Source organism: Malaya genurostris, chromosome 3 (assembly GCF_030247185.1).
Source record: "Malaya genurostris strain Urasoe2022 chromosome 3, Malgen_1.1, whole genome shotgun sequence".
NCBI lineage: Eukaryota > Metazoa > Arthropoda > Insecta > Diptera > Culicidae > Malaya > Malaya genurostris.
Window position 1 is genome coordinate 293,070,356 of NC_080572.1, and position 27,130 is coordinate 293,097,485.

General features: G+C 38.2%; 1 protein-coding gene across 5 annotated transcripts in view; it reads left to right on the forward strand.

Moving 5' to 3' along the window:
* LOC131434845 (ecdysone-induced protein 74EF) overlaps window positions 1-27,130 on the forward strand; it is an 854,531-nt gene that overhangs the window by 732,423 nt on the left and 94,978 nt on the right. Inside the window, exon 1 of one of the 5 annotated variants that reach the window (XM_058602043.1) lies at window positions 1,209-3,886. The exons of the other annotated variants lie outside the window; for them this stretch is intronic. Within the exon in view, the coding sequence (XP_058458026.1) occupies window positions 2,950-3,886 (937 nt within the window). The 5' untranslated portion in view covers window positions 1,209-2,949. Of the gene's footprint in view, window positions 1-1,208; window positions 3,887-27,130 lie in introns of those variants that run through there. 5 annotated transcript variants of the gene reach the window in all.

Consider the following 27,130-nt stretch of genomic DNA (forward strand, 5'->3'; position numbering starts at 1 on the left):
AATTTAAAAATTTATTAACTCATTTGTTATTTTATGCAAGCTCCATTTCTCTGCGTGTATTGTAACATCCTTTGGTTAGGCACGGTGATCGCACGAGAACAGATAATATTGCTAGGCGAATACTCGTAAAACAATTTTTTATTTTGATAACTAAAAATAATGTTCAATTTTAAAGTTCACTTCAAATTCGATTTCGCTTGAAAAGTTTTAAAAGCTCAACTGGAGCACAATTCATGACCGCGCTCTTTCGGCGAATCGCGATTGACTCCGTCCGGCTATCAGGGCCTGACATTACGCGGAATGGAAACATTCTCTCTCTCTCTCAGATCGGCAGCATCGCGCGTCTGATTCATTCAATCGCACTCTCTCAAAAAACGTCGTGCTGACCGACAGACGGACTGCCTAATCGAACGAGAGCGAGAGCGAAAGGGAGAGAGAGAGAGAAAGAGCGCGCGCAAATCATATGTTTACAACTCGCACACGCGTTCGCCGTTCGTCGGCTACCAACGCAGCATGAATGTATGGGTAAGGAGGTACCAATCTACTACACACCACAATCAACACTTGGGTGACTGCGAAAAAAAACCGATCGAAACGATTCACTCGCGACAAGAGAGATGGGTTAGCCGCCTCGGAAAACAGGGGGTGTTGTGACGGAGATCATGGTTTTTCGCTTCTCCGCTTTGTGCGATTGTTCTACCTGGGTTTGCGCTCTCTAGAGTGCTCTCCATCTCCCGTCGAACGTACACACATCCACGAATCAGTCGGTCGTCACTCGTCAGTGCGGATTGCGTTTTCGATTTCATTTACCCACTCTCTCCCACAAACGGGTGGTAATGCAGCGGCACGAGAAAAAGAATGCAAATTTTCCGTATACGAGCGCACGGAAAGTTTCGCTTTTAATACACTAACACACTGACGGCGCGGGCAGCGAGGGTCGGTCGTGTTCGGCTGTGCAGAATGCACTCCAGCAGCATCAGATTGTAATTTGTACGGCATGCCTATACATGTACATGCATTTATAATCGCTCTCCCTCTCTCTCGCTGCTCTCTCACGATCGAAACGCGACTGTGTGTATTCGGCAACCGTGGCGATACACACCACACAGCCTACTACTGTTGGGTAGCGATTCGTGCTCTCGCGCATTCATGCTGCTGCTGTTGCTGCTTTGGAAAAGTAGAGGAAGGTCGGAGCACAGAGCTGTCATTTCTTGTACCGTTTCGTCATTCCGATTCAAGAACGGATCGTGTGAATACGCGTTTTGTTTTATATCGTTGTACGAAACGATTTTTATACATAGATCTATAGTTTTCCTGTTCTGTTGTTTCCAAGACAAACTTTTTTCGAACAGTACGTTGAAACTTTTGAAGCAGGGCAAAATTTAAGAAATATGTGATCGTGTGGTTCGGTTTTTTTTTTGTTTTTTTTGTAGTGCAAATTGTGATTTTTGTTTTTTCTCTAACCGGAAACGAAGAAGAATCTGTGGTTTCCTACTACGCACACATAATTACAAAAGAGTCTACCTCAAGTGTTACACCGAGAAGAAAATCATTATCGTTAAAAGTGTTGTCGCAAAACATCAAACAAGTCGGAAAAATTGAATTTTCCATCCAGCCGTCAGTCGATAACGTGGATAGTGTGCCAAGCCCAAGCGAGACGTAGGAGAGCGTAGTAGACATCGGGCAGACACCGCCCCATACCCAGCCCGGAGAACCCGGTGAAAAGGACACAGAAAGTGAAAAGTGAAATTTTCCTCCACCCCGTGTGGAAAGTGGTTCCAGAGCACAGACAGAGAGACATAGACATAGACTTCGGTTTCGGGTTTTCTGGCGGCGGACGACAAGTGCGAGTGTGGAAACAATCCCGAAAGGAAAAGTGAAAAAAGGCCACCAGACACACATACACATATATGAGTGCGCGCGCGACGGTTTCCCGTCCCCATTTTCCCGTGATTCTCGAGACACCACGGGTCACTCGGGTGGCTCTCGAGAATTTGATTGGGAGCCGAGCGCCCAATCTTCTCCGCTAGTCGGAATAGTGTAGTCCTTGGTTGGTGGTCGGGAGTAGTGTGCCAAGTTGAAAGTGAAAACTCGGACTCAGCTTTTGTTGATTCCCGCAATCCGTCATCGGTGGTAGGCCACCAGTGCAAGAGTGGGTTTTATTATTTTTTTTTGCCTGACATCATATCACGGAAAACACAGAGTGTTTAAAACGCGGAACAAGGATCTTCGTCCTTTTTTTTTGCGGACGGCCTGTTTCCGGTCGGCCTGGTCCGGCCTGGTGTGTGTGTGCGTGTATGGTTTTTTATTTTTAAGATAGTCGAATTATCGATAAATGTTACATTTTCCGGCCGGCAAGTGAAGCGAAAAAATGTGCCTGTGTGACTCAGGGATTGTTGAAACGGGGCTAGCAAATACACGGCCAGGAAGTTCGAATCACGTCCAGAAGTGATACGACGACGACGACGACGACCAGAAAAATGCTGCCGCAGCTCCAGCTCACCAATTATTAAAATGTTATTGGAAACAAGAAAGAAGCTAGGAAGGTGTGAACGGTAAACACGCATCGCGCACAAATTACCGCAAAGCGGTGTGCTGAAAATGCACCGCCTAATTGAAAATTTATCGACTTGACATAATAAAAAAAAACGGCAGAGGCATAATTAAAAGAAAAAAAATTATAGGAAAATGAACAGCTTTAATCAACCTAGAAAAAATAATCTAAATAGTGTTTGTAGTTAAGCCAAGAAGAATGCTGTAGCCAATTATTGAAAAGCCTCTAGTGAAAATTTATTCTTTGTTGAAACCAAACCAGAAAAAGTTTTTTTTCTTGAAAACAATAGTGCAAAGTGTCAAGTTCAAAGAGAAGTAAAAATACTATTTACAAACTGCTCAGTGAGCACGGAAGAAACCGAAACCAAAAAGGAACAAACAGCAGTCAGAAGTGCAATGATGATGTTGCAGCATATGTCACCTCACTTTGTGGGGCAAACAGAGCCCCCGGGGCCATCGTCCCCACCGTCGCCACTGCAGAGTCCTTCGCTATCACCGGTAATCGATCAGCCCACCCGAACCATCGTCATCCGACGATCGTCACTGCATATGATCGGTTCCGTGGCGGAGGAGGAGGAGGAGGAAGGGGGAAAACCCCTCTACAGCTACAAACGGGAACCGACTTCACGTCCCAGCACACCCACAGCCACGTCATTCGATCAGTACGTACCGACTTCGATCGGTGCCGGTGATTCGTACACCGAACACTATCGGCCCCGTTCAAGGACACCGCCGATCACACCGATCCATGTCCAGCACCGAATCGCTTCGGTCATCCAGGAACGCACAGAAAACGTCATTCGTTACATCAAGGAGGAGGAACGTCCGGTGCGTCGTGGTTCGATCGAGGACGATCAACATGCAGCCGTTACGCAGTACTATCGCGATCACCACCCGCAGGTCCTTCGTTATCATCATCAGCAGCAACAACAACAACAACAACAACAACAACAACATCAACTATTACAAGAAGACGAAGACTATGTCGAACGGCGATCACCCGATGGACGACACCGTTATCGCTATGAGGACGAAACGGAGATCGACTACCAAAGCCGCCGGCGGTTGTCGGAAAGGCGTGACGATCCGGATTCGGATTACAGTGACAGTCAGGCTGGTGGTGGCGCCAGTGGCGATACCGATCACTACCCGAAATCCGAAGAGGACGACGGTGACGACGATCGTCCGCTCGATCTGTCGATGAAGATCAAACGGCGAGCCCGCAGGGATTCCGGTGGGAGCGATTCGGACGATTCAGCCGGACCGGACTCGGATGGACATCCGCGCGGACAGGGCCGGGCGGCCTACAAGAAGAGTCTGATGAAGCGATACTGTGAGTTATCAATTTTGTTATTAAATACCATGATTTGGGCTGTGTAATTTGAGGTCGCCTTCTCGGAGGTGAGAACTGTCTGCAAAACAGCAGACAGGCTGACGTTTGGAAAGTTTTCAGTTAGCCCCTATGCTTCTGAAGTGGGATTTGAATCATACTTTTTTTCTTTTTTGGCTCTTGACGGCGGCTACCGCTGCGCACACCGCCAAAGGGATTTTTGCTTTTGTCGTCAATGAAGAGAAAAAAACCCTTTTCGCTAATTGCAAGCAGGGCGCAAAACAAGTTTTTTTTTGTGTTGTGCTCGTAGAATTGGGTCAAAGAACGCTTGAGAAGTGTGTGGAAAAATCCTACACGAAGGGGTTGCATGATTTTGCAACGTCTCGGCTCATTTCGGAACCGATCAATCGATGGGAAATGAGTAATTGATCGGACGGTATTTGCATAATTGATACCTTTTTCCGCATAATTATTCGCTTCTGGTTTGGCCGGTTTTATGGGAAGTTGTTTTTCTTTTCCAACTGTTTTGTCTGAAATTTCAACAGCTTCGTACCCGAAGACCACACCCCTAGGTGGCGTCCTGGGAAACGAATTTCATCCGGTAGCTTTGAGAACCGTTAAACTTTTTTCAATAAATTTGTATCTAAAAATCTACATTTCTAGTGAAACGAGAAACCAATGTTTAGCAATGAAATTTTCAACATAGCAAGCGTGTGTCACGCAGGCGCCTCAAAAAATGGACGCCACTTTTTTAACGCCTGCTGTGATCGAGATTCTCTGTAACCTTTTCTTAGATCTGTACTTAACCGCATGAGATTTACTTGGAAAAGTCTTCCTTATTTTGAAAGGAAAAAAATTGTAAACTCAGGTTTTTTTTCAGTAGCGAATTATCATTAAAATTCGGAAATCTTGCCCTTGGCAGCTTAAATTAAAAATTAAATAGGGTGCTGTTTAAAATATATAAATTTGACTACTTTAAAATACTAATTATGTTTTTCAAAATATTACAGTGGAACTCATTCTAACGGAGTTTATTTGAAACTGTTTCACGTAACGAATGTCAAATTTTGATTATAAGATTGTCAGACCATTTAGGGGTTCGGCCAAGTTTATGCTTAGGGCACATAACCGTTTTTACTTTTCTTTACGTTTCGTCTTAGACTCGTCAGTGCAGAGCAGCTCAAATTGAACCGCTAAGTTTTCGTTCGGCACGTCAGCAAGGACATGGCACTTCGGCGCAATTAAATAGTGTTTTGCAAATAGCATTAACTTTACGGTTACTTAGCGGTTCGAGTTGAACTGCTTTGCACTGACGAGTCTAAGACGAGACGTAAAGAAAAGTAGGATGTCAGAATTCGACCTATGGTACAGAGATTTACATCAATTTTCATGCACATATTTGGAGCAGGAAATTGAATGAAAAATTACTTTACAGTTTCTTATTTTCCAATATACTTTGAAAGCAAAACTAAGCGTTTTTTTTTAATTTATATGTGGTTTTAAATCAGATTTTCGGTTCAACTGATGTCTGTTTTTTTAAGATAACTGTTTATTGGAATATGAGTTAAAATTAAATTATTAAGATTTAAATTGGGTGTTCAGCCACAAGTGGTGACTTTTCAGCCCTATTATATACATGATTTGGTTATTACCATGAAGACATCATTTGCTTCCGCAATTCTGCGATTTTTGTGTAGGGAAAATTCTAAACCTACTTGTATTGTGTAATGGGGAAAAGCAACTTATATACTAACTTACTAACTAATACAGAGAGCGAATCGATTCAATTGAAGATTGCATCGATTTTTGTCGGAATTTGCTTATAATATTATGTGACATTATATCTAATGGTTCTATATTTGTGAGTTTGTACTAAACCAGGGAGGACGCTTCAAAATCATTTTCAGAATTTTATTCTGAATTCTTTGAAGCCAAACTGGTACTGCAAAAAGCATGGCTGGTCTGAAAATTTGTTTATAAATTAACAATTTGTTTTTTAGACAGAGCTTAGAATTTCTGTTTATAAGAGGATATAAACATTTAATATATTTATTACACTTTGCCTGGATTCCTTCAATGTGATCCTTGAAAGTGAGTTTTTTGTCATACGTTAAACCTAAGTATTTAGATTGATCAGACCATGTCAATTCTAAGCCATTCAATTTGAGAATGTGATAATTGTTTGGTTTAAGAAAAGAAGCTCTTGGCTTATGAGGAAAAATAATTAATTGCGTTTATGCTGCATTTGGTTTAATTTTCCATTTTGACAGATAATCACTAAAAATATTTAAACTTCTTTGTAGGCGACTGCAGATCACTCTTAGATTTCTACCTGTGGCTAACAGACTTGTGTCGTCACAGAATAGCGATTACTGACAACCAACGGGTAGATTTGGAAGATCAGAAGTGAAAATATTATACAAGATTGGAGCTACGCTCGAACCCTGCGGAACACCAGCTCTTACGGGTAGCAATTCAGATTTACAATTCTGATAGCTAACCTGAAGAGTACGATCAGTTAAATAATTTTAAATCATTTTGATCAAATAAATAGGAAACTGGAAATCAGACATTTTTGCTATTAACAAGATAATTTTTTCAAAAAGTTTGCTGATATGATGTATGTTTCATTGTACTATTAATTTACATTACATCGATTTTATTGGAGTAAAAATGAGATAAGAACATGAACCCCCGTTTTGGCCTTTTTAATTGAATTTCCAACTCAAACGCGCCGTTCAAATGCTGCGCTTGTGGTGGGTTCGAGACATGCAAAATTCTGCGCTCCTGCTATTGCTATAAATCAAATTCATGCTAAATAGCGTTTTATTCGGTTTAATCTAAATAGTGCAGTGTTATAAACCAGCTGAAATTAACACAGCCTTTGGTCGCTAAAATCACTATTTGGAATGTGGAAAAAATTGTTATATTGTAACATATCGCAGTTGTCATTCCTCAGTTGCGAATTTCTATTCAGTAGAGATTTTTTTGACCCGGGTTGGCGGTTCAATTCATACGGTGCTGGTATTTCAAACCAGTTGTCATATGTTCGAGTCCCGACCTGTAAGGATTCATAGTGTCAGTAGGATCGTAGTACTAGCCATACAACGATTCTGTACGCTAAGAATCGGCTGCGAAGTCTGTTGAAACAGAAAGGCCAAATTCCACAAAAGGAATGTAATGCAAATCTTGCACGAATCACTTCGGTATCGAACTGAAGCGTAGTGGAAATTCAGCATCGAAATATCATCGGAGACTCTTCTCCCTTTCGATTATCTCTTTAGCGATATTTCTGTGGACGAAAATTCGTCATTAAGTTTCGCTGACACAAAAAATCACTTGTGAACTTTGTGGCTCAAAATTTTTTGGATGTTCGCTTTGTGAATGAAAATTTTGGAAGTGATTTATTCAGTCACTGAGTTTTTTTTAGAAAATCTCTTGAACTGATTTATTTCACGAATGATAATGAAATGAACTTTTTTCTGATAATGATTTTCCCTATACTGAACCCTCTTTTTGACCAGTCGATGGTGAGCATTTGAGAATTACATCATAAATTAAGATCTTATTCCTTCTAGTCACCAAATAGGAGTGATAGTATTTTTTGTATTAGCCGAATATTTGTTTATATTCTTCTCGCCGTGAGTATTGAAATGGTAATTCACGTGGAATGCCTCATGCGTGCAAGCTAAAAGCAGCTCAATGCCCACTACACAGCGAACTGTATTTATTCTGTTTGGGCGTGGTCGGTTAAATACTGAGTTACCGCACATCAAATTACTTCTAGTTACATATAACTATCGGTGCAGTATTTCTTTTGAAATCAACTATTTCTCTGAATTTTACATCAATCTTGAATTAATCCATAAAATCTAGCTTTGTGTGAACCGGAAATTTTCATGAGGATATTGCATCCTTCCTATCGTTTCTGACCCGGCGCGTTCGTCTTAATAATTTATGCAGAATGTAGAATCCTACACTATTAGATAGATTCGCTAGTCTCGAATCGGAAGTTCAATGCACATGGCGCTGATCTTACAACCCAGTTGTCGTATATTCGAGTCGCAACCTGGAAGAATACTTAGCTATGTACTGATTCCGTACGCTAAGAATCAGTTTTGGTATTTGTTGAATCAAAATAGTCCTATTTTACAAAAAGAATGTAATCCCAAGATATTGGATTCTTGGATTCTTGGATTCTTGGATTCTTGGATTCTTCGATTCTTGGATTCTTGGATTCTTGGATTCTTGGATTCTTGGATTCTTGGATTCTTGGATTCTTGGATTCTTGGATTCTTGGATTCTTGGATTCTTGGATTCTTGGATTCTTGGATTCTTGGATTCTTGGATTCTTGGATTCTTGGATTCTTGGATTCTTGGATTCTTGGATTCTTGGATTCTTGGATTCTTGGATTCTCGGATTCTCGGATTCTCGGATTCTTGGATTCTTGCATTCTTGGATTCTTGGATTCTTGGATTCTTGGATTCTTGGATTCTTGGATTCTTGGATGCTTAGATTGGAGAAAAATTGTTGTATAATTAGTTTATGAAAACAATAGTTTTATGCGAAAATTACGAAAAATAAATGTCACTTTCAGTTCCGCTTGTAAATTATGAGAACGAAATAAGCGGAACAGTAGTTTCAAAATTGTTTTTTTTTCATTAATTTATCCTTCAAATCATTTTCGGGTTTACGTGAAAATCGTATCTTGGATTCTTGGATTCTTGGATTCTTGGATTCTTGGATTCTTGGATTCTTGGATTCTTGGATTCTTGGATTCTTGGATTATTGGATTCTTGGATTCTTGGATTCTTGGATTCTTGGATTCTTGGATTCTTGGATTCTTGGATTCTTGGATGCTTAGATTGGAGAAAAATTGTTGTATAATTAGTTTATGAAAACAATAGTTTTATGCGAAAATTACGAAAAATAAATGTCACTTTCAGTTCCGCTTGTAAATTATGAGAACGAAATAAGCGGAACAGTAGTTTCAAAATTGTTTTTTTTTCATTAATTTATCCTTCAAATCATTTTCGGGTTTACGTGAAAATCGTATACTGTGCAGTGTCGATATTCAACTGAAGCTTTGAGAAATGATAATGACAGAAATCGATACACAATGATTTTTACCAGTTGTTGATCGTATTAATAGTAGTTTTGGTTTCCAAAGAGGTTCTGGGGTGTTCGATTCAACATATTATAAACACTCTTTAGAGCCAAACGTCACAGATTTTCAATATATCGATGAAAGAATTAGAATTGAAATTCGACTGATTCACCCTACAGACGGTATTTGGGTTTCGTCTTGTCATAGGGAAACGAGTGACGTTGGCATTGGTACTCTCTTTCATTTCAATGAAAAACGAAAAAGGCTTCATCTCTCTTCGTTTGTTTTGGATGCAATCATTTACGAATGAGACAGTAGAAAACTGTTTGATAGGATTCTTTCATTGACAATGCGCGACAATTTTTGCTCTGTTTGTGAGCATGGAAATCTTTGAAAATTATAGATAACTTGGCGCTGTTTAAGTCAGTCACAGTCCAGGTTTCGAAAATTAATTCGGTCGAATGGAATAATTTAACAGTGATTTTCTGTAACTGTCAACTTTTTTGCTTCTAAGCACTTCGAATGTTCCATTTTGCGGATATCAAGTTGTGCTCTGTTGGGTTGTAGCCTTTCTACCTTTCTGTTTTCCACCATTCTTGAAATGTAATTTTTATAAATTGAATTTCTGATGCAAATTCTATTTATTTAATGTTCCAAAGTTATTCAATTTTATATTTCCAAAAATGCAAAAAAATTTCTAAAATTGCAAATTTATTGCTCAAAATATTAGTTTCAATTTATTTCTGGCAGTTCATAAGTTCTCTACACGTATTTTGATCATAACCACAATTTTGGATTCCCTTGGCTGTAGTGAACCATCGACATCGATGGAAATCGGATGGAGCCAAAACCCGACCATATAGTGGATTGATTTGAAAGAAATTTTCAAACAGTTTTTGACCCGAGCCGTAACATGTGGTGACACGTTGTCGTAATGACCATACACAGATATGTTACTGGTTATTATGATACAAGGATTCTTGGTAATTTGTGATTCCATCATATGCTGATTGTTCCGCGAGCGAGTAATTCTATCGAATAAATCAAATAGTTTGAAAATAATCGTAGTTACAAATTTCTCTGAGCAGGTGAATTCAATAAAATTTATGTAAATCGCAACGAACAGCATCTTTGGTAGCTAAAAAATCCAACCTTAAACAAACTGAAATCGTTTGCTATTTTAGTGGCTTCCGAAAATTTTTAGAAATAATACGCTGACTTCGGTTGCCACCCTGTTTTGCTTCTCAACGAAAACAGTTCCACGAACCGAATCGACTGATTGCGGCACAATCACAGTTTCGTTTTTCACAACCGGAGCCGAAACCGAAAAATCAATACCTGAAAGCCTTCGAAAATTGTTTCTGTGGTGATGCCATTCACATGGGTAAAGAATCTACCGCCTGTTCTATTTACGGCTGGGTGAAACTTCTACGACACACTTTGCCAAAATTACCAAACTCGTGGTACAGTTTGTGAGCGAAAAATCCACTTCCTTACTTCCGTTCCTTGCCCAAAGCCTATAACGTCATTTTTCTGTCGAAAAAAACGACTTCCCATTTCCTTGCGAACAGCAGCAGGCCGTGGTTTCCATGGAGCACATGTAGAAACAAATAATCAGCTCTGCCTCCTGCTTGCCAATTACACAACAAACGATCGTAGCCAGTTTAAATCGCTTTCCCCGTTGTTGCTCCGAGCCTTCGATCGATCCTGCATTGCCTCTTCCGACATACAATTACACACACGCACACACACACGTACACATGCACTTCCCTGTCCAATGAGAAAACTATAAGAAAAACTTGTCCGTCTTCTTCGGATTTGCATCCGTTCGTTGTCCACTTGCCAGAAAACCTCCACCCTCTCCCTATGCAACAACAACCCACACTCGATCGTTCGTCGTCTTAGAGCTTTTCTTCCTCCATCGTAAATGTCGTAAATGTGTTGCCATTTTTTCTTGTTTCGACCGTTCCCCCCGTCCGCGGCTTCATCGCGTCCACCGCCATCCGATTGTCGTCTTGCAAACGGGTTCTAAATACAGTCGCCGCCTCAGCCGCCGTCGTCGTCTCTGATGACCATGTCTACCTTCCCGTGGGATGTTTCCGAGTACTGTTGGGTTCCTGTTGTTGAACGAGACCGCGCTTTGATACGCTGATTGCAGCGGCGCGCGCCTTCCCCAGAGTCAACCATCCGAGAAAGTCTCTCTCTGTCGAGCTGTTTGCGTGTATGTGTGAAAGTGTGCGCAAGCCTGTGTGTGCGCGAGGAGAGATTGTACCGTCATTTCAAGTTCAAGGTCTTTTTCATTACAATAACACTATCGCGAGTTCGTTTTTTTTTTCGTGCTTCTTCTTGCACCACCAGCCAGTCAGTCAGTCAGTGACGACGGTATTGGCTCAGCTGCGAAGAAAGGAAACGAAACAGCCCCTTGGCCGTCTTTGCGCGTCAGGCCAGTCCCACCATCGAAAAGTGCAATTAACGGGCCCCGGGAAGACAGGAAGACTCGGCATTGCACTGCACCCATACACGATAAACCGAAACGGGCGGCGACTGAAACTGTGTGGTAAACCGGCTGAGCACCTTTTTCTTGCCAACTGACTGTTCAACCTGCCGCCGTGGAAGAGGCAATTGGATGCTTTGACCACTGTCCGGGGATGGGGTAAGGCCAGAAGACAGGCTGAAAAATAAATACTTGTTTGTTTGCTTTTTAAGTTTCCTTCTTCGTCGCTGCTTCGACACCTCCACCATTCTAAAATCAGCAATCATCCGACGATTCTTCGGGAACTAGATGATGCGATGCTCTCTCTCTCTCTCTCTCTCTCTCTCTCTGTACGGAAGTGTCACAATTTTTGTGTCTTACAGACGAAAAAACAAATCTATTTTTAAAACAGTTATCTAACGCGACCGCCCAAACTCGGTCCAAAAATATCGACTGGATAGAGGATTCCTGTATACCAAACCAACGAAAACATCCCGCCCCGTTATTAATTTCACAAATTACTTACTCCTCACTCCATCACTGGAGATCTCCGAACCGGCTTTGCTTCGGACTGTCAGTCCGGGCTTCACAACAATCCAATTCACATATCGCATGTCGGAATTCTGTTTTCGCTGTCCGGCGGCAGCGGTTTCGCCTGGATGACCACCATCACACAGTCTCACCGCAGTCGGATTTGTTCGTTTCGGCCGACGCAGATGTTCAGCGAGATCTTAACTTAGCTAAATAAAAAGAGAAAAAAACAAAGGAATGCTAACGTTGGGAATGGAAAAATTGTAGTTGCAATATGCACAAGTTTTTTAAGCTTGATTAGTCAACAACGCCGCCGTCGCCGCCACCGCCGTGGTTTGGTTTGACTTTCCGATTACTCAGTGAAGGGCGGAATTACTCTTTACCAGTGAGTGATGAGACGTCTCGATGACGAAGGTTTCTGCGGATACGCTTTTATCTTGAATTCTACAGTAGTAGAGAGCTGGAATTTTGTACAGCTATCCGGAAGTCGTGAATAGTATAGAAACTGACTTTACGTCATTCGTTCTACTCGTTAAGTCGTTTGTTTATCTGTTATGTTCCCTTTCGGATTCTAGTGTCTCCACTGCAAGTACCGATGATTGTGATGTGCTTCGATGTGGAAAATAATCGCAGATGAAAATCAACAAATACAGACTCGAAAGCGACTATCAAAACTCCAATCCGAATAATTCAATTTGCTCTTCAATTCGTAGTGAACGTTCCGTCAATTGAGGTACTCGGGATGTGATAAAATTTGAACGATCGGTGTGATCAGGCTCATCCAGGTGAACCGCAATCATTCCATACCAACCAGTCACCAATCTAATTTTCTTCTATTTCTCACCGGGTAATGATATGTAAGATGGCATCATATCTCTTTAGCCACTTCTCGAGTTGAGTTTCATCACATCCAGATAAGAACTGGTGTATTGATTAAATTTAAACTAAGTTCAACGTGACTCCATGTCAATACGAACAAAAGTTTTTAAAAAACCCTAATTATATTACCGCTATAGTCAAATCGCTTGCCAAATTAGCAATTTTTGACGTGAACACGACTTACTTTAGTATGGGACGCATTTTCAAAATTCACTCTCTATAATCTAAAAATTTATCTCCATATCATCGGGAATCAGCAATGTTCAGCAATTCAAGATAAAATTTTCAGTAGTATGGTAAGTATAACCACAAATATCTAAAAATTTAAGGTATTTCCCATTGTTTGGTATAAACGAGCATTCAGGTTAAATTCAGTGCCAAAATAAGACATTTAAAATTTAAACCGCATGAATCAACGAACGATGCGTATCGTGTAAAAACCGACACATAGAAATACGGAATATTTTCAGTAAATAAGTGCAGTGGGCTTACGTTTTACGTCGTCAGTAAAACAGGCGCTAATTGTGTATTTGAAGATTACCCACGTTATCCCATTACGGAGATTCGAAAGAGTTTAAATCTCAATAATCAGTAATTCGCTACTGAAACTGGGTGAAACCCTAAATGCAACATGATCTGGAATTTGTCAAGTTTTTTACGGGTTTCAATTACGCAGTGAAACAAGTTTATATTTCTCTGTTTGAAGAAGTACCCGATCTTCTCTTTACTGTGAAAAGCTCTGAACGTATCGCGTTAGCATCATTAATTTACCGTGCAAAAATATTACAGTATCAGTTAGTCAAATCAATGCCAAATAAAAACTCACATTATTTGTTTGCTTTGGTTGAAAAGATGTAGATCTACTTGGACTTCTCTCTATGTGCAGGAATTGAGTATGGAATCTAAGTGCAAAATTGGAAAGCGGTAATCGACATTCAGCTATCCCAAAACAAACAGCAAAGTGTGCCAATCATGTTTCATCAGCCCCGATAATTTAACGTTTCTGTTGACGAAAGAATAGTAAAACTGGCTCGCTCCAGCGTATTCAATAGACTTCATTGTCGAAGATGCCATTAAAATGAAATAAAGCAGAATGCGCGCGTCGTGTTTTTGGGATCAGGGTCATTTCGCCGAAAGCCATTTTGCCGAAAGCCATTTCGCCGAAAGCCATTTCACCGAAAGCCATTTCACCGAAAGCCGTTTCGCCAAATGGGCCATTTCGCCGAATGAGATATTTCGCCGAATGAGCCATTTCGCCGAATGAGCCATTTCGCCGAATGGGTCATTTCGCCGAATGTCATTTCGCCGAAAGTCATTTCACCGAAAGGGTCATTTCGCCGATTCCTGTAATTGTCTTAATATTATAATTGGTATTGATTTAAAATAAACACAAATGAATGATAATGCGTTAACGCCCGTTTTATTGATCTACAATTGTACTTCTTGAATACACATCAGTTACACAGGAGGCCTAATAACACAAAAAAATAATATGATGTATTCGAAATTACGCTTTCGGCGAAATAACCCTTTTGGCGAAACGACTTCCGGTGAAATTACCTATTCGGCAAACGATTTTCGACGAAATGGCTTTCAGCCAAATGACCCGCTCCCGTGTTTTCGATCAATTATTCAAATACTAGACAGAATATCGAAAAACCAAAAACACTTAAGTTTTCGCTATTAAATTTATCACAACTAAGTATTATTAGAATTCTGAATTTTTTTTCTTTGCCGAGCCGTAATCGGTTTTTGAAATGTATAAACGGTTACCGTTCCGTTACTCGGGTGCCATTTTAGAACTGAAAAGTAGTGTTTGAAGAAAAAATTTCACAAAAATATCTAAAAAGTCAACTAAAAATTATAAAAATTCGAAATTTGAAAAAGTTTCAAGTGAATTCCATAAATTTTCATCATTGTCTATATTACTTGCACGGTGCTTTTTCGTATGGTGGTGGTGTGAGAAATTCACAGTGGGTTCGGAGGTGTTAAATCGTGAACTAAAGTTACATATAAAAAATAACACGAACTTATCCATAGGGTTTCATGTGGAAATAAAAACGTGTTGAATACAATAAAATGGGTATTATAAGGATTTAACGTTGATTAACTGACGATCATAATGCTAGTAATGTCCCATTCTTTCTAGCTCAAAGCATTGGAATTGCTTTGTTTTGTAAAAAATAGATGTTACTTCTGATTGTAGCAAAACTAAAAATTTAACCTAACCTTTCTAATGAAAGAAATGAATACAAGCTAACATATAACATTCATATTATCTGATGACAGAATTATAAATCAAAAAAATATACATTCTTGGAAATGTATTTTTTTTAACCATTTTCATTGTCTAGTGAATGTTCAGTAATTTCTTTATCAACAGTTTTTTAATCTATGCGACCGCGTTCTCTCAAGTGATAAATTACTATTAGATACCGGAAATATTTGAATGTTTTCTTGTTTTCAAATGTTCTTTAAAAGGAGAATCTATACTTGCTACTAAACTCAGGTATAATACTCATTGTTAGCATGTTAGTCAATTATAAATACTAGTCATACATTGTTCTACTGTAATAGTAATCAATAACAGTATAAAGATACATTCACAAATCCATTACGAATCAATGAGTTATTTTTTTTACAAGCCAACAAACCCACTGCGCTCAATCATTGAAAATATTCCTGGCTTCTATGTGTCGGTTTTGCTTGTTATGTTTTGTGCGACAATTCGTACAACTCAAGCGGTTAAAATTTTGCGCGCATTTTTTGGGACTACATTTCACCTTAAAAGCTTCGATTGGAGTTCACTACTAATGCATATACCTTGCCAAATCAAGTCCTTTTTTCGCAGATTCGATATCCAATTTGAGTTTGTTACTACCAGATAGATCTCACTACGACAAATGACATAGTCAAATTATAGGCCGGAAAGTTGCCTGAAGTTCTGTTTTGCAGGTTTAATCTTTCCTCAAAAATACAGCTACTGATTTCAGGACAACTAGCTTTAAACATCGAATTCTGTTAAATGATAGCTTTTGTTCAGGGTATCAATAATGCAGGTGATGGAATCCTTTGGAGACCTAAAATGTGTTTCATTCTCCACAGTTATTAATCATTATCTATGAGATAAGTCTTTCCCATCAAAGTTCGTACCAATATCGTCACAGCCCCAGAAAACACTGTGCACTATGAAATTCAGATTACCATCTGCCTGTCCTGTAATTAGGAGGGGCATTCTATAAAACAGTCCATTTTCATTATTTTGCTGTACAACAATCAGAGAAGTCAGGAAATCTCCTTTTGGAACATCTGTAGATGTAGGTATGAGGTTAAGAAAATCAAGTCGACTTCTCATTCACACGATATCTTCCGAAGTTGATCTTTGATTTATTCAAACAATTTATCAAATTCATCGGAGAGCATATTGAATGTTTGATACTACTTTGAACATACAAATGCAAAAAAAACTAGGTGTTTTCTTGTTGTTTATTGAAAATAAAATATTTAAAACCAATTTTTTTCACAACTCATGGTAGCGGAAATGGTGAACGCGCATGCACGGATTGCATTAGAACGCAGGTTCGAGCCCTGTATATGAGCGTATCGTTTTTTTTTCAAAAAATCATCTTTTCTGTGATTTTTTTCATTCATTTGGCTTTTTCAATATATGTTTCCTCAGTTATTGCAAAAAACTGAACTTAGTTTTGGCGAGTTAACGTCAAACCAACTGAAAATTCACGCATTTCTCTGTATAATGTCTTAAAAAAATTCTTTAACTTTTCTTTGAAAAAACACCCGGAAGCATCACGAAAACAGTTCGAAGACAGAAATAAATCAATTTAGTAGTATTTCTAGAGTTACAAATTCAGATCGGAATTGCTCGAAGTTGCTTAAAACAGTTTGTGCCAAATAAATGTTGTGTTTTTCTCGATTTCGTCGCTCATTTAAATTTATTTCACATCATCAGTGTGTGTGTGTGTTTTTTTTCTGTATGAATTTTTGGAAGTTTTAGGTTACCAAAACAACGTATCTTGTTTCAAAACCTTTTTTCTGTATCGTAAATTAGATTTAATGTTGGATTTAATCGCAAATCAAACCAAATCAGATGAAGATGAGTAAATCATGCGTCCATTTTACTAGCTGTAAGTTAAATAATATGGTTTCTTCTCGAAAACAAGTGAAAAGGTTTTCATTCTTACGCCTATTTATGATGTGTTGATTTTCAGATTTTCATGAAATCCGGGCTTCTGTTTCAAAATATCATTGAAATGAAGTTTATCATAGAATTAAATTTTACACTGAATTTTATTTATTTTCTTTTATCAAACGATGTTCTTAAAATTCCATATCTAATACACTAATAATACTTAATTGCTCTGCTTGTATCATTATCGGTGGTCACTAGTGAGCCCAAATACCCGAACCCATCAACCACCTTGAAATCGCACCGTCTATCAATATTCGTGGTGGGAGGCGTAGTGTTTCTTCTCTAGAGCCTCTTCCTCTCATGTATTTTGTTTTTGACGCATTTATGGCCTATTCGATACGCTTAGCTTCAACTTTCAGTCCAATGTAGGTTCCCGTCATCTTCTCAAGGTTACAATATCAACGTCGTTAGCGAAGCCGAAAAGCTGTACGGACTTTCGGAAGATCGTATCACTCGTGGCGATCCACGCTCTTCGAATTACACCATCCAAAGCAATATTAAACAAGAGACAAGAGAGTCCATCACCTTGCTGTCGCTGTGAAATTGTGCGATTTGAAAATTACACGGCGTGAAACTCAATTCTATAAAAAAAAAAACATCAGTAGCGACCGGGACTTGAACCGAAAATCATTAGATCACGATATTCGTCCTTTAACGACTGATCCAACGAAGCACATATCCACTTTACTAATTTGTACAGTTGCAAATTATAGTCGTAACCAGTAAAATTTCCATGCGACATAAAATCAATATGAAAGAAATGTTTCGTCATATTATATTTTGGATTCAACAACTAAAATCAGTTTTCCCTTAGAAGATACGATGAGGTCTTGTTTGAAGCGGTTTTTCTACATGGATTTTTCACGCGGATTTCCAAAGTTACAAAACTTTTATCACGCGAATTTTCAAAATTTTCCGGATTACTTGTTTTGTCTTAGAAATGCATGAAACGTCGAGATCTGAAAAATTATCGGCTTCAAAAAAACATTCTTCAATTCCTTCCCAAAGTCGATTTAAAAAAAAATCTCAACCCTTCATGCATTTCTAAGACATTCGACATAAAACAAATTCGATTTCGGAAACCTCAAAATTTCCAAAGCCGATGCAAAAAAAAATTTTATTACAAGACATTTGGCATTAAAAAAAATTCTCTAATTTTGCAGTTTTTTCTACACGGATTTCAAAATCTCTATTCCAAAGACGTTTTTTTTTTACAAAAAAAAAACTTTTTGAGATTACACCATATCTCGGCGCGTTTCATGCATTTCTAAGACATTTTCTGGCATCAAAAGAAAATTTCTTTAATTTGGCAGTTGTTTTTACGCGGATTTTCGAGGTTACGCGGTTTTTTTTCCGCGGTTTTCTTTACACGGTTCGTATTCCCCGCATAAAAAGAGACCTCAGTGTAATTGCAGTCATGGAATCAAAGATTGAAAAAAAACCCATTCGTTTACTTAGAGCGAATGCCAGGCCTTCAATCCGCACCAAATTACCACCAAGTGCGCAATCTCTACACGGAAGGCTATGATGAGTCGTCGCCCTTCTGTTAAGTAGGTGAAACATCAACTTGTTCTCTCTTTATCATTCTTTATCCTTCCCCGAAGAATGGAGATTGAGATGGAGGCAGTCAGTAGTTATGTGTTAATTCGAGAACACCATTTTCTAAAAAAACTCGTGTTATCAGGAAAAGTTATGAAATCACTGTAAACTGTAACGAATTCATATTTATAAAACTCAGCTTCGTCTTATCTATTCCGGCAATTTCTTCCCAATATTAATCGTGCTCAACTCACCACCTTACGCACGTGCCATGCGAATTGGGCAAATGATGTTTTCATTTCATTATTATTTATTCGTTCCAATTCTGGAATTTACTCTCATTCTATTTATTTTTTGTTGCTACCACCTTCGGCATCATTTCTTTGCAGCTGTGTGCGTTTTGTGGAGATTGCTATTATTTACTCTAGCGAGAAGCTCTACCATAGGTTAGATAGGAATGGAAGGAAAACAAGTGGTTTAAAATTGGTTACCAAAATTAAAACGAGTATGTCGACATTCCGAAAGATTTTTCACCAAAAAAGTCAGACATCAAATTGCACGTGATTTATTTGCTAACATTTCCTCGCACATCATTTCATCTGTTCGACCAACAAACAGAGCTCAATCGGAGTGTCGGAGAGAAAGAAATCTGAATACGCAATAAAAATTAATACTTGCCTTAACTCACCCAACCATGACCTACCTCCCACCCAGAAGCATCAGCGGAGTTAGTTTCTTGGGAGTGGGGGCTGATGCTTCTTTCGGCAGTACCACCCCTTAATTACCCGTACATTACGATCCACCGGTTCACGAATTTAATGATAGCATTACTTTTGCAATTGCTGTTGACAGCCTCGTCGAAACAAAAAATTGGGACATCGTCGCCTTGCGCGCCAAGTTGCCAATGAGCTGCTGCATTCTCCGCTCACGTCTGTCAACTTTTATTGCCTTTTTTTGCAACGCCCAGTTCCGTACGAATACCAATTTCTCTCTACGTGATAAAACTGATTAATCAGTCATTTTGCACCGCCATCACGATAATGGCACGTGAGTTATTTGGCCTGCCCGAGTCGAGCTTGTAGTCAAAAACAAAACAAATATGGCCCCGGACAATAGAAAACAAATTAGTGGAAAAATATAGACAAGGCCAACGGGTACATCATGTGAAATAAGAAATTTCCGAACGTGATGTTTGTATCTCACCTGGGAACCTGTGTTCGAAGCCCAGCGCCTGATGTTTCTTTTTTTTTGTTGTGTTTACATTTGCTTCCGTCGTCGCGCTTATTGAGGTTGCCGCAAACAATTCACACAACCGACTGGCCTCGAGCCGAGAATGAAAACACGATTCCATAATCTGTGATTGTGATTATGGGTTTGATCTTCCGGGTCTACCTGCTGGGCCTCCGATGGGATTCTACGGTTCGGTTCACCTGAATCGGTTTCGGTAAATCGCACTGCCGTTTGTTAAATCATGAGTGCAATGTATCGCATCCTGTGTTGTTTTGGTACTTTCTTTATCCTGCTACAGATCGGCTGGTATAACTGTACGCATTTCGATTGGTAATTTGAGCTTTCCTATTATCAAACCACATTCGGTACGGAGCTGCGGTAAAAGAAAATCAATGTCTCCTTTGTCGTCTGTCAACAGGCATTATTCGATAACGGGATTTTCAGCCTGAAATGAGACAAATCATACAAAGAAACCGAAAAAATGAGCAGTTTTCCTTCACGGAAAGATTGTTCACTTGCCAGAACCAAAGAGTGCCATGACCCGATGCAGATGTTCTCGACTCACTGAGATATATGAGGCGTTCGGAATACGCATACTTTGATCGCCTTTTTCAACTAGTAGTCAGTCAAAGTCCCCCACCGAAAAATTTACCTCCAGCACTTTGCCATATTCCCGGTAAGATGCGATTCCGGCGAAATGGCGCAACATACTGTTGTTTTTTTTTTTGTCATTCACAACCAGGTGCTAAGTGACTTTGTATGTAATCGATTACGATTGATTTTATTAGCTTTTTTTCTCCGGTCACAAAATATGATGAAGTAATAGCCGAAGCTGTATTACGACAGCAGGTTTGTTAGTGACGCCATTGGAGATGTTGACGAAAGCGCCATGTCGTTGGTTACGTTTATATTGACCGTTATATTGAAACAATCTACAAAGATAAACACTGCTTGGCTGCTAAACTTACCTGAAAAAATGACATTTTAAGAATTTAAGAATTGCTGTATTTAGAGAAATTATTCTTCACTTAAACCGGGTTTGAAAAACTTGATTCTAAGCCTGGATTTTGGTACCGAAATCTGGATCAAAGATCAGAATTTGGGCTCTGAGAATAAATTCTAAACTGGGATCTGAATTTTTTAATTGAATTCTGGAACCGAAATTGAGGCTAAGTTTCAGAATCCAGTTGCAAATTCCTGTCCAGACTTGAAATTCAGGTTCATAATTCGAAAACTGAGTTCTCTGGAACTTCAGACCGATTTCCAATGTATTTCAGAAACCAGATTCAAAATACAGCTCCAGAATTCAGGTCTGGAAATTTGTTCCAAAAATTGTAAATAAAATTCAGAATTCAGAATCCTGGTCTCGAATGCAGTTCCAATTCAGTGATCAGTTTAACAATCCAGATTTTAGTTTCAAAATTCAGTTCTAGCATTCGGCTCCAAAATTCGGTTCCAGAATTCCAGGATCAGGAAACAGATTCTTTGTAGTGAAGAAACTGAACCAATCATTTTATATTTTTCGGTTACATCTCTCATATTACCCACCCGCATTTTATTTAAAGAATAATTTTGATTCACTATCCATACAGTCTGTCAAATTCGTGTTCGCGCTTATCTAGTGTTTTTCGATGTTTCCAACAGAACTGGAAATCTCTAGGTGAAAAGTTCGGATAGAAAACTACCTTCTTTGGGCCTGGAGATTTCGAATTGTGTACACATTTGCTTCCTCCGTTTTCCAACAGATGTCGCATCTAAACATTAGCGGATATCTTTTTGTATGGTAAATTAATTCAGTTTTTGAGCTCAACTTTCATCATATGCTAGAAGTTTTACCTTTCATTTTCGCAATTCTACGAAAAGAAGATGCCCGACAACGAGGAAGCCTTTAGTGCAAGAACGTATCGCTAATGAATTTAGCGTTTAAAAATGACATTTTTGGTGTCAAAAAACGGTATATTTTCGAAGATACCGAATCGTCGACAATATTTAGCGAAGTCGTGTCCCAAATGCTTGAGATAATGTCAAATCGCACGAACGACAGTCGATTTTGTTTTGTTTTGAGCAGTTTCTTTAAAGTCACAATCGGAGACGACTTATAAATCGGTTCGTAGATGGCTAAAAACAATGGATCCATTACTAGAAATTCAAAGTATACAAAATCATGCAAAAGAAGTCGACAGCAAAACCAAACACTCGCAGTACCAAGGTCATTCTTAACATTTAATAAGATCAGCTAGAGCAGGGGTTCCCAAACTGTTTTGGGTCATGGACCCCTTTACTAAAATTAACTTAGGCCTCAGACCCCCATCAACAAATTCCTTTGAAAATTCAATTTCTTTTGTAATATTGATGTAATATACTTACCAATTCCTGCGGATGGTCAAATATACACAACTTTTTTAGCGTAAATATTTTAAATAACAACTTATATCAAACAATAGGGGGTCGATTTCTAGACCTCGTCGACCCTCATAGTCAGGTTTTGTTCACGTCGACCCGCGCAAAAAAGATATCGACCCCAAGGGGTCTATATCGACCACTTTAGGAACCCCTGAGCTAGAGGATGTAATATAGTATTATACTAAAGGGTGATTTTTTAAGAGCTTGAGAACTTTTTTAAACAGTAAAACGCATAAAATTTGCAAAATCTCATCGGTTCTTTATTTTAAACGTTAGATTGGTACATGACATTTACTTTTTGAAGATAATTTCATTTAAATGTTGACCGCGGCTGCGTCTTAGGTGGTCCATTCGGAAAATCCGCTTTTTTATCGACAAATTTTGTTCAGCGATGAGGCTCATTTCTGGTTGAATGGCTACGTAAATAAGCAAAATTGCCGCATTTGGAGTGAAGAGCAACCAGAAGCCGTTCAAGAACTGCCCATGCATCCCGAAAAATGCACTGTTTGGTGTTGTTTGTACGCTGGTGGAATCATTGGACCGTATTTTTTCAAAGATGCTGTTGGACGCAACGTTACAGTGAATGGCGATCGCTATCGTTCGATGCTAACAAACTTTTTGTTGCCAAAAATGGAAGAACTGAACTTGGTTGACATGTGGTTTCAACAAGATGGCGCTACATGCCACACAGCTCGCGATTCTATGGCCATTTTGAGGGAAAACTTCGGAGAACAATTCATCTCAAGAAATGGACCGGTAAGTTGGCCACCAAGATCATGCGATTTGACGCCTTTAGACTATTTTTTGTGGGGCTACGTCAAGTCTAAAGTCTACAGAAATAAGCCAGTAACTATTCCAGCTTTGGAAGACAACATTTCCGAAGAAATTCGGGCTATTCCGGCCGAAATGCTCGAAAAAGTTGCCCAAAATTGGACTTTCCGAATGGACCACCTAAGACGCAGCCGCGGTCAACATTTAAATGAAATTATCTTCAAAAAGTAAATGTCATGTACCAATCTAACGTTTAAAATAAAGAACCGATGAGATTTTGCAAATTTTATGCGTTTTATTGTTTAAAAAAGTTCTCAAGCTCTTAAAAAATCACCCTTTATATCTATTAATAACTGTAATATATTATGAGCTGCTGAAGCTAAATGAATCCATGACAGTGGGTCGACACCGAACGCAACTGATTCGTTTTAGCCGAGCACTGAACTGACGATATGCAAGAAAACAAACGATATACTCCAATATGGAAATGCTGGAGTACACATCGCAAAAGAAATTAAAATTACTTGAGAATCGATTCAAATAGAAAAAATATTTCCATTTAATTCCACTATATTTTAAGAGTCTTCACTATTTCGTCACTAATGTCTCGAGATAGTAACAGACACAGATACCAGTATTTCGGTGTGCGATTTGCAACCTTCTTCAGTGTATCAGTTCTAAGTCTGAAGTGATGAAATAGTAAGACTTTTTAACGATAGTAGAACTAAACCGAATTATTTTTTCTTTTTGAATCGATTTAGTTCATTCTACTGACCGCTCAAAACAGTAATACTTGAAAATGGTGAAATAGAAGATCCTACCTCCGGATGTTGTTCCGTCGAATTACAGCTTGTTCACATGGTCTATCTCACGGTCAGTACATCAATTCTTATGAAAGCGTCAAAGATGGGATTGACACTTCGATTGACTTGGAACTTCTTAAAAAACTTGAGAAGTTCCGGGCCAAACAAAGAAGAAGTCGAATTTTTTACCGTGAAAACTTTTTTATTCTTCAGTATAATCTCCATCTAGAGTGATACGCTTGACCAATCGGTCCTCAAACATTTTTATGCCCTTTGCAAAAAAAAGGTTCGTCAAGGACTTCAAAATAGGCTTCCGTTTTTGCAATGACCTCAGTATCCGACGAAAATTTCTTTCCCTGGAAAAACAATTTCAGGTTTGGAAATAGATAATAGTCGTTGAGGGCCAAGTCTGCAGAATACGGGGGATAATGAGCCAATCCGTACCTCAAATCATTCAATTACACCGTTGTTTTTATGCATAAGTGCGCTGGTGCGTCTTTTTCCATAGCTTGAAAAAAAAATGGAATCAGAAATCAGAACTATTTGGCTCAAGTGGCACGTTCCCCTAGTTATTTGGAGATTTGTGCCTTATATATACTGTTCGAAACTTTTCACGACTTTTGTGTAAGAGATCCGGAACTTTTAATGCCATGTAGTATTATTTATTTATGAAGTATATTTTTGCCATGGATATTTCCATCTTCCTCATAATTTATGAAATTGGCCTATGTTTTAATTCGAAATTGATGATTATTTGTTACATTATTTTTTTTTTTTGACATTATTGTTATGGACTTTAATTTTATGAGTAAATTTGAATATAAACCAATTAATAAATTGTTAAAAATTGAATTGTGTTTTATTGTTCACAAAGAATATCTTAAATTTTTTCAAACAAATAAACATTCGATTGAATCAAATCGTAATTCTTCGGTTTTGATTAGAATGGGTTTCGAGACGTTAAAAATCGAAGTTAAACATCAAGAATCTCAGTGAGATGAATGCCTTTCAAAAAACAGTCTACCAGGGTTCGTTTTCCAATCCCGAGTATATAAAGTCAGAAAGTTTCTCTGACTTGAGGACCAAGTGATCCCAATAAAATAAACTTTATAATCAGAACAAAATAGACGGAAACAGACGAAAGAACTTCCAATAAGAAATCAGTTTGCACCTACATGATAGTAAAAAGCAGTAGATTTCGTAGTCGCTTGAATATTGTGCCGCACAGTTTGACGAGATAAAACTTACCGACCGGACACAGTGTACATGTACGGTGTCTTGTTCATCGGATTATTGCCGTAATGTTGATTGTACACTCGCCGAAATTTCACTGCAAGTAAACTAGTTGCAAAATCGGCATTTTTTTATGATAGATTTTCTAACTATTTGATACTTCATAGGTTTTGTAATTTTAGTAGTTTTTTTCAGTTTCCGTAATCACATTTTTCCGTTCTCTGAGTTCCTAATTTTTCTTAATTCATGTATTAATTTTATAAATCTATTTATGCTAACTAATGTATTTACTTTCATTTTGATAATTCAACTTTTTTTATAGAATTTGATTTTCTGAAAATAAACACAAAACAAATGAGAAAATTGATGAAATCATTATTGGGATCGTTAGAACGATTTGAAGATGATTTCATGCAAACATTTGCCGCGGCTCCGCTTTGAATGGTCCATGTGCAAGATCCCATTTTAGTACAATCTCTCCAATATATCGACCTGTATTTTACGAATAAATGCTTCAATTTTGGATAGCAGTGCGTCAATCGTTACTGGATTATCCTTGTAGACGTAACTCTTGTCAAGGCCCCACAAAAAATAGTCCAAAGGTGTTAAGTCACACGATCTACTCGATCAATTGACTGGCCCAAACGGTGAGATAAACTGTTCACCGAAGGCGGCTCTCAATTTGGTCATTGTTTCGCGTGCCGTATGGGATGTGGCACCGTCTTGTTGAAATTTATTATAAACTTGTTCGACTTATATTACATATTTACGTAGTTCTAATCATTTTATTTATATATTTTTCCATGGATGTTTTCATCTTTGTTAAAATTAATGAATTTGACCTTTATTTGAATTTAAGATTGATGATTATTTGTTGCACTCTTATTTTTGACGTTATTGTTATGTACTATAATTTTTTGGGAAAATTTGAACATAAAGAAATTATCAAAATGTTAAAAATAATATTGTGTTGTATTTTACATAGAGAATGACATGTCCAATTCTTCCATTTTGGGTAAAAAAAATTGTCAATCGGTTATTATTTCCAAGTATTTTTATTTTCATCAGTTTCCAAATTTTCGACGATTTTAAACATCTCTAGTTTTTTTGTATTCAAAATTTTTCAGTTTGCTAAGTTTCCGAAGTTTCCTAGAATGTAAATAAGTCACATGATTTTCTTTATCGTCTTATTTTCCGTTTTCTATATTTTATCTAACAAAAATCTTGAATTTATCATTTTGTTATTATTGTGAAGGCATTACAACTTACAATGTTTCATAATAATCCTATGTTATCAGAATTCTCAAGTTTCGTTTTAACAGCTTTTCACATTTTTCTCACTATTCTGTACTATTTCATCTATAACTATTTACAACCTTTTAAAAAACTTTATAAGTTTGCAAATGTGTTGAGCTGACAAATTTACTCAAGTCTTCTTCATGTAGTCTGTTTTACATTCATTTCTTCAATTTTTTTTTTATTTTGTCATTTAAAAGTTTTTAAATTGTTTCTTTTTTTAAATAATTCAAATCTTTTTTTATATCATTTATTTTATCCCGGTTTTTTCAATTTTGGTCGTTCACCGGAGAGGTAAAAAGGGAAGAAAAATCAAAAGTTGACTGCTTTGGCCAACAAAGTTTAGTGTTTTATAAATATATGCTTGTTTGCCTTGGAGCTGTTCTGTTTTGCTGGCCGCGGAGATCAATTCAAAATGCTTCCAAAGAGGGACGGGTATAGCGTGATGGGTGCCCTTTTACGCAGCCCACCTGGGTTCGATTCCCGAACCTCGCACGTAAGGACAAAAAGTGGTTCTGGCCCGAAGAGGTGAATGACCTTAAGGTCAAAACATGGAAATCCGCGTAAAATACATCCACAAAACTAAGGAATTTTTGTTTATGCCAAATATCTTAAAAATACGTGAAAAATTCAGATTATTAGGAGTACAATAAATTTTTTTCGGAAAAATCGACTTTGGGAGAATCTGAGATCCACAAAATCGAACAGAAAATTTTTTTTATAGATATCCAAATCGTCCAGATCTGGTAATCCCAGCAAAAAAAAATGTTGAAA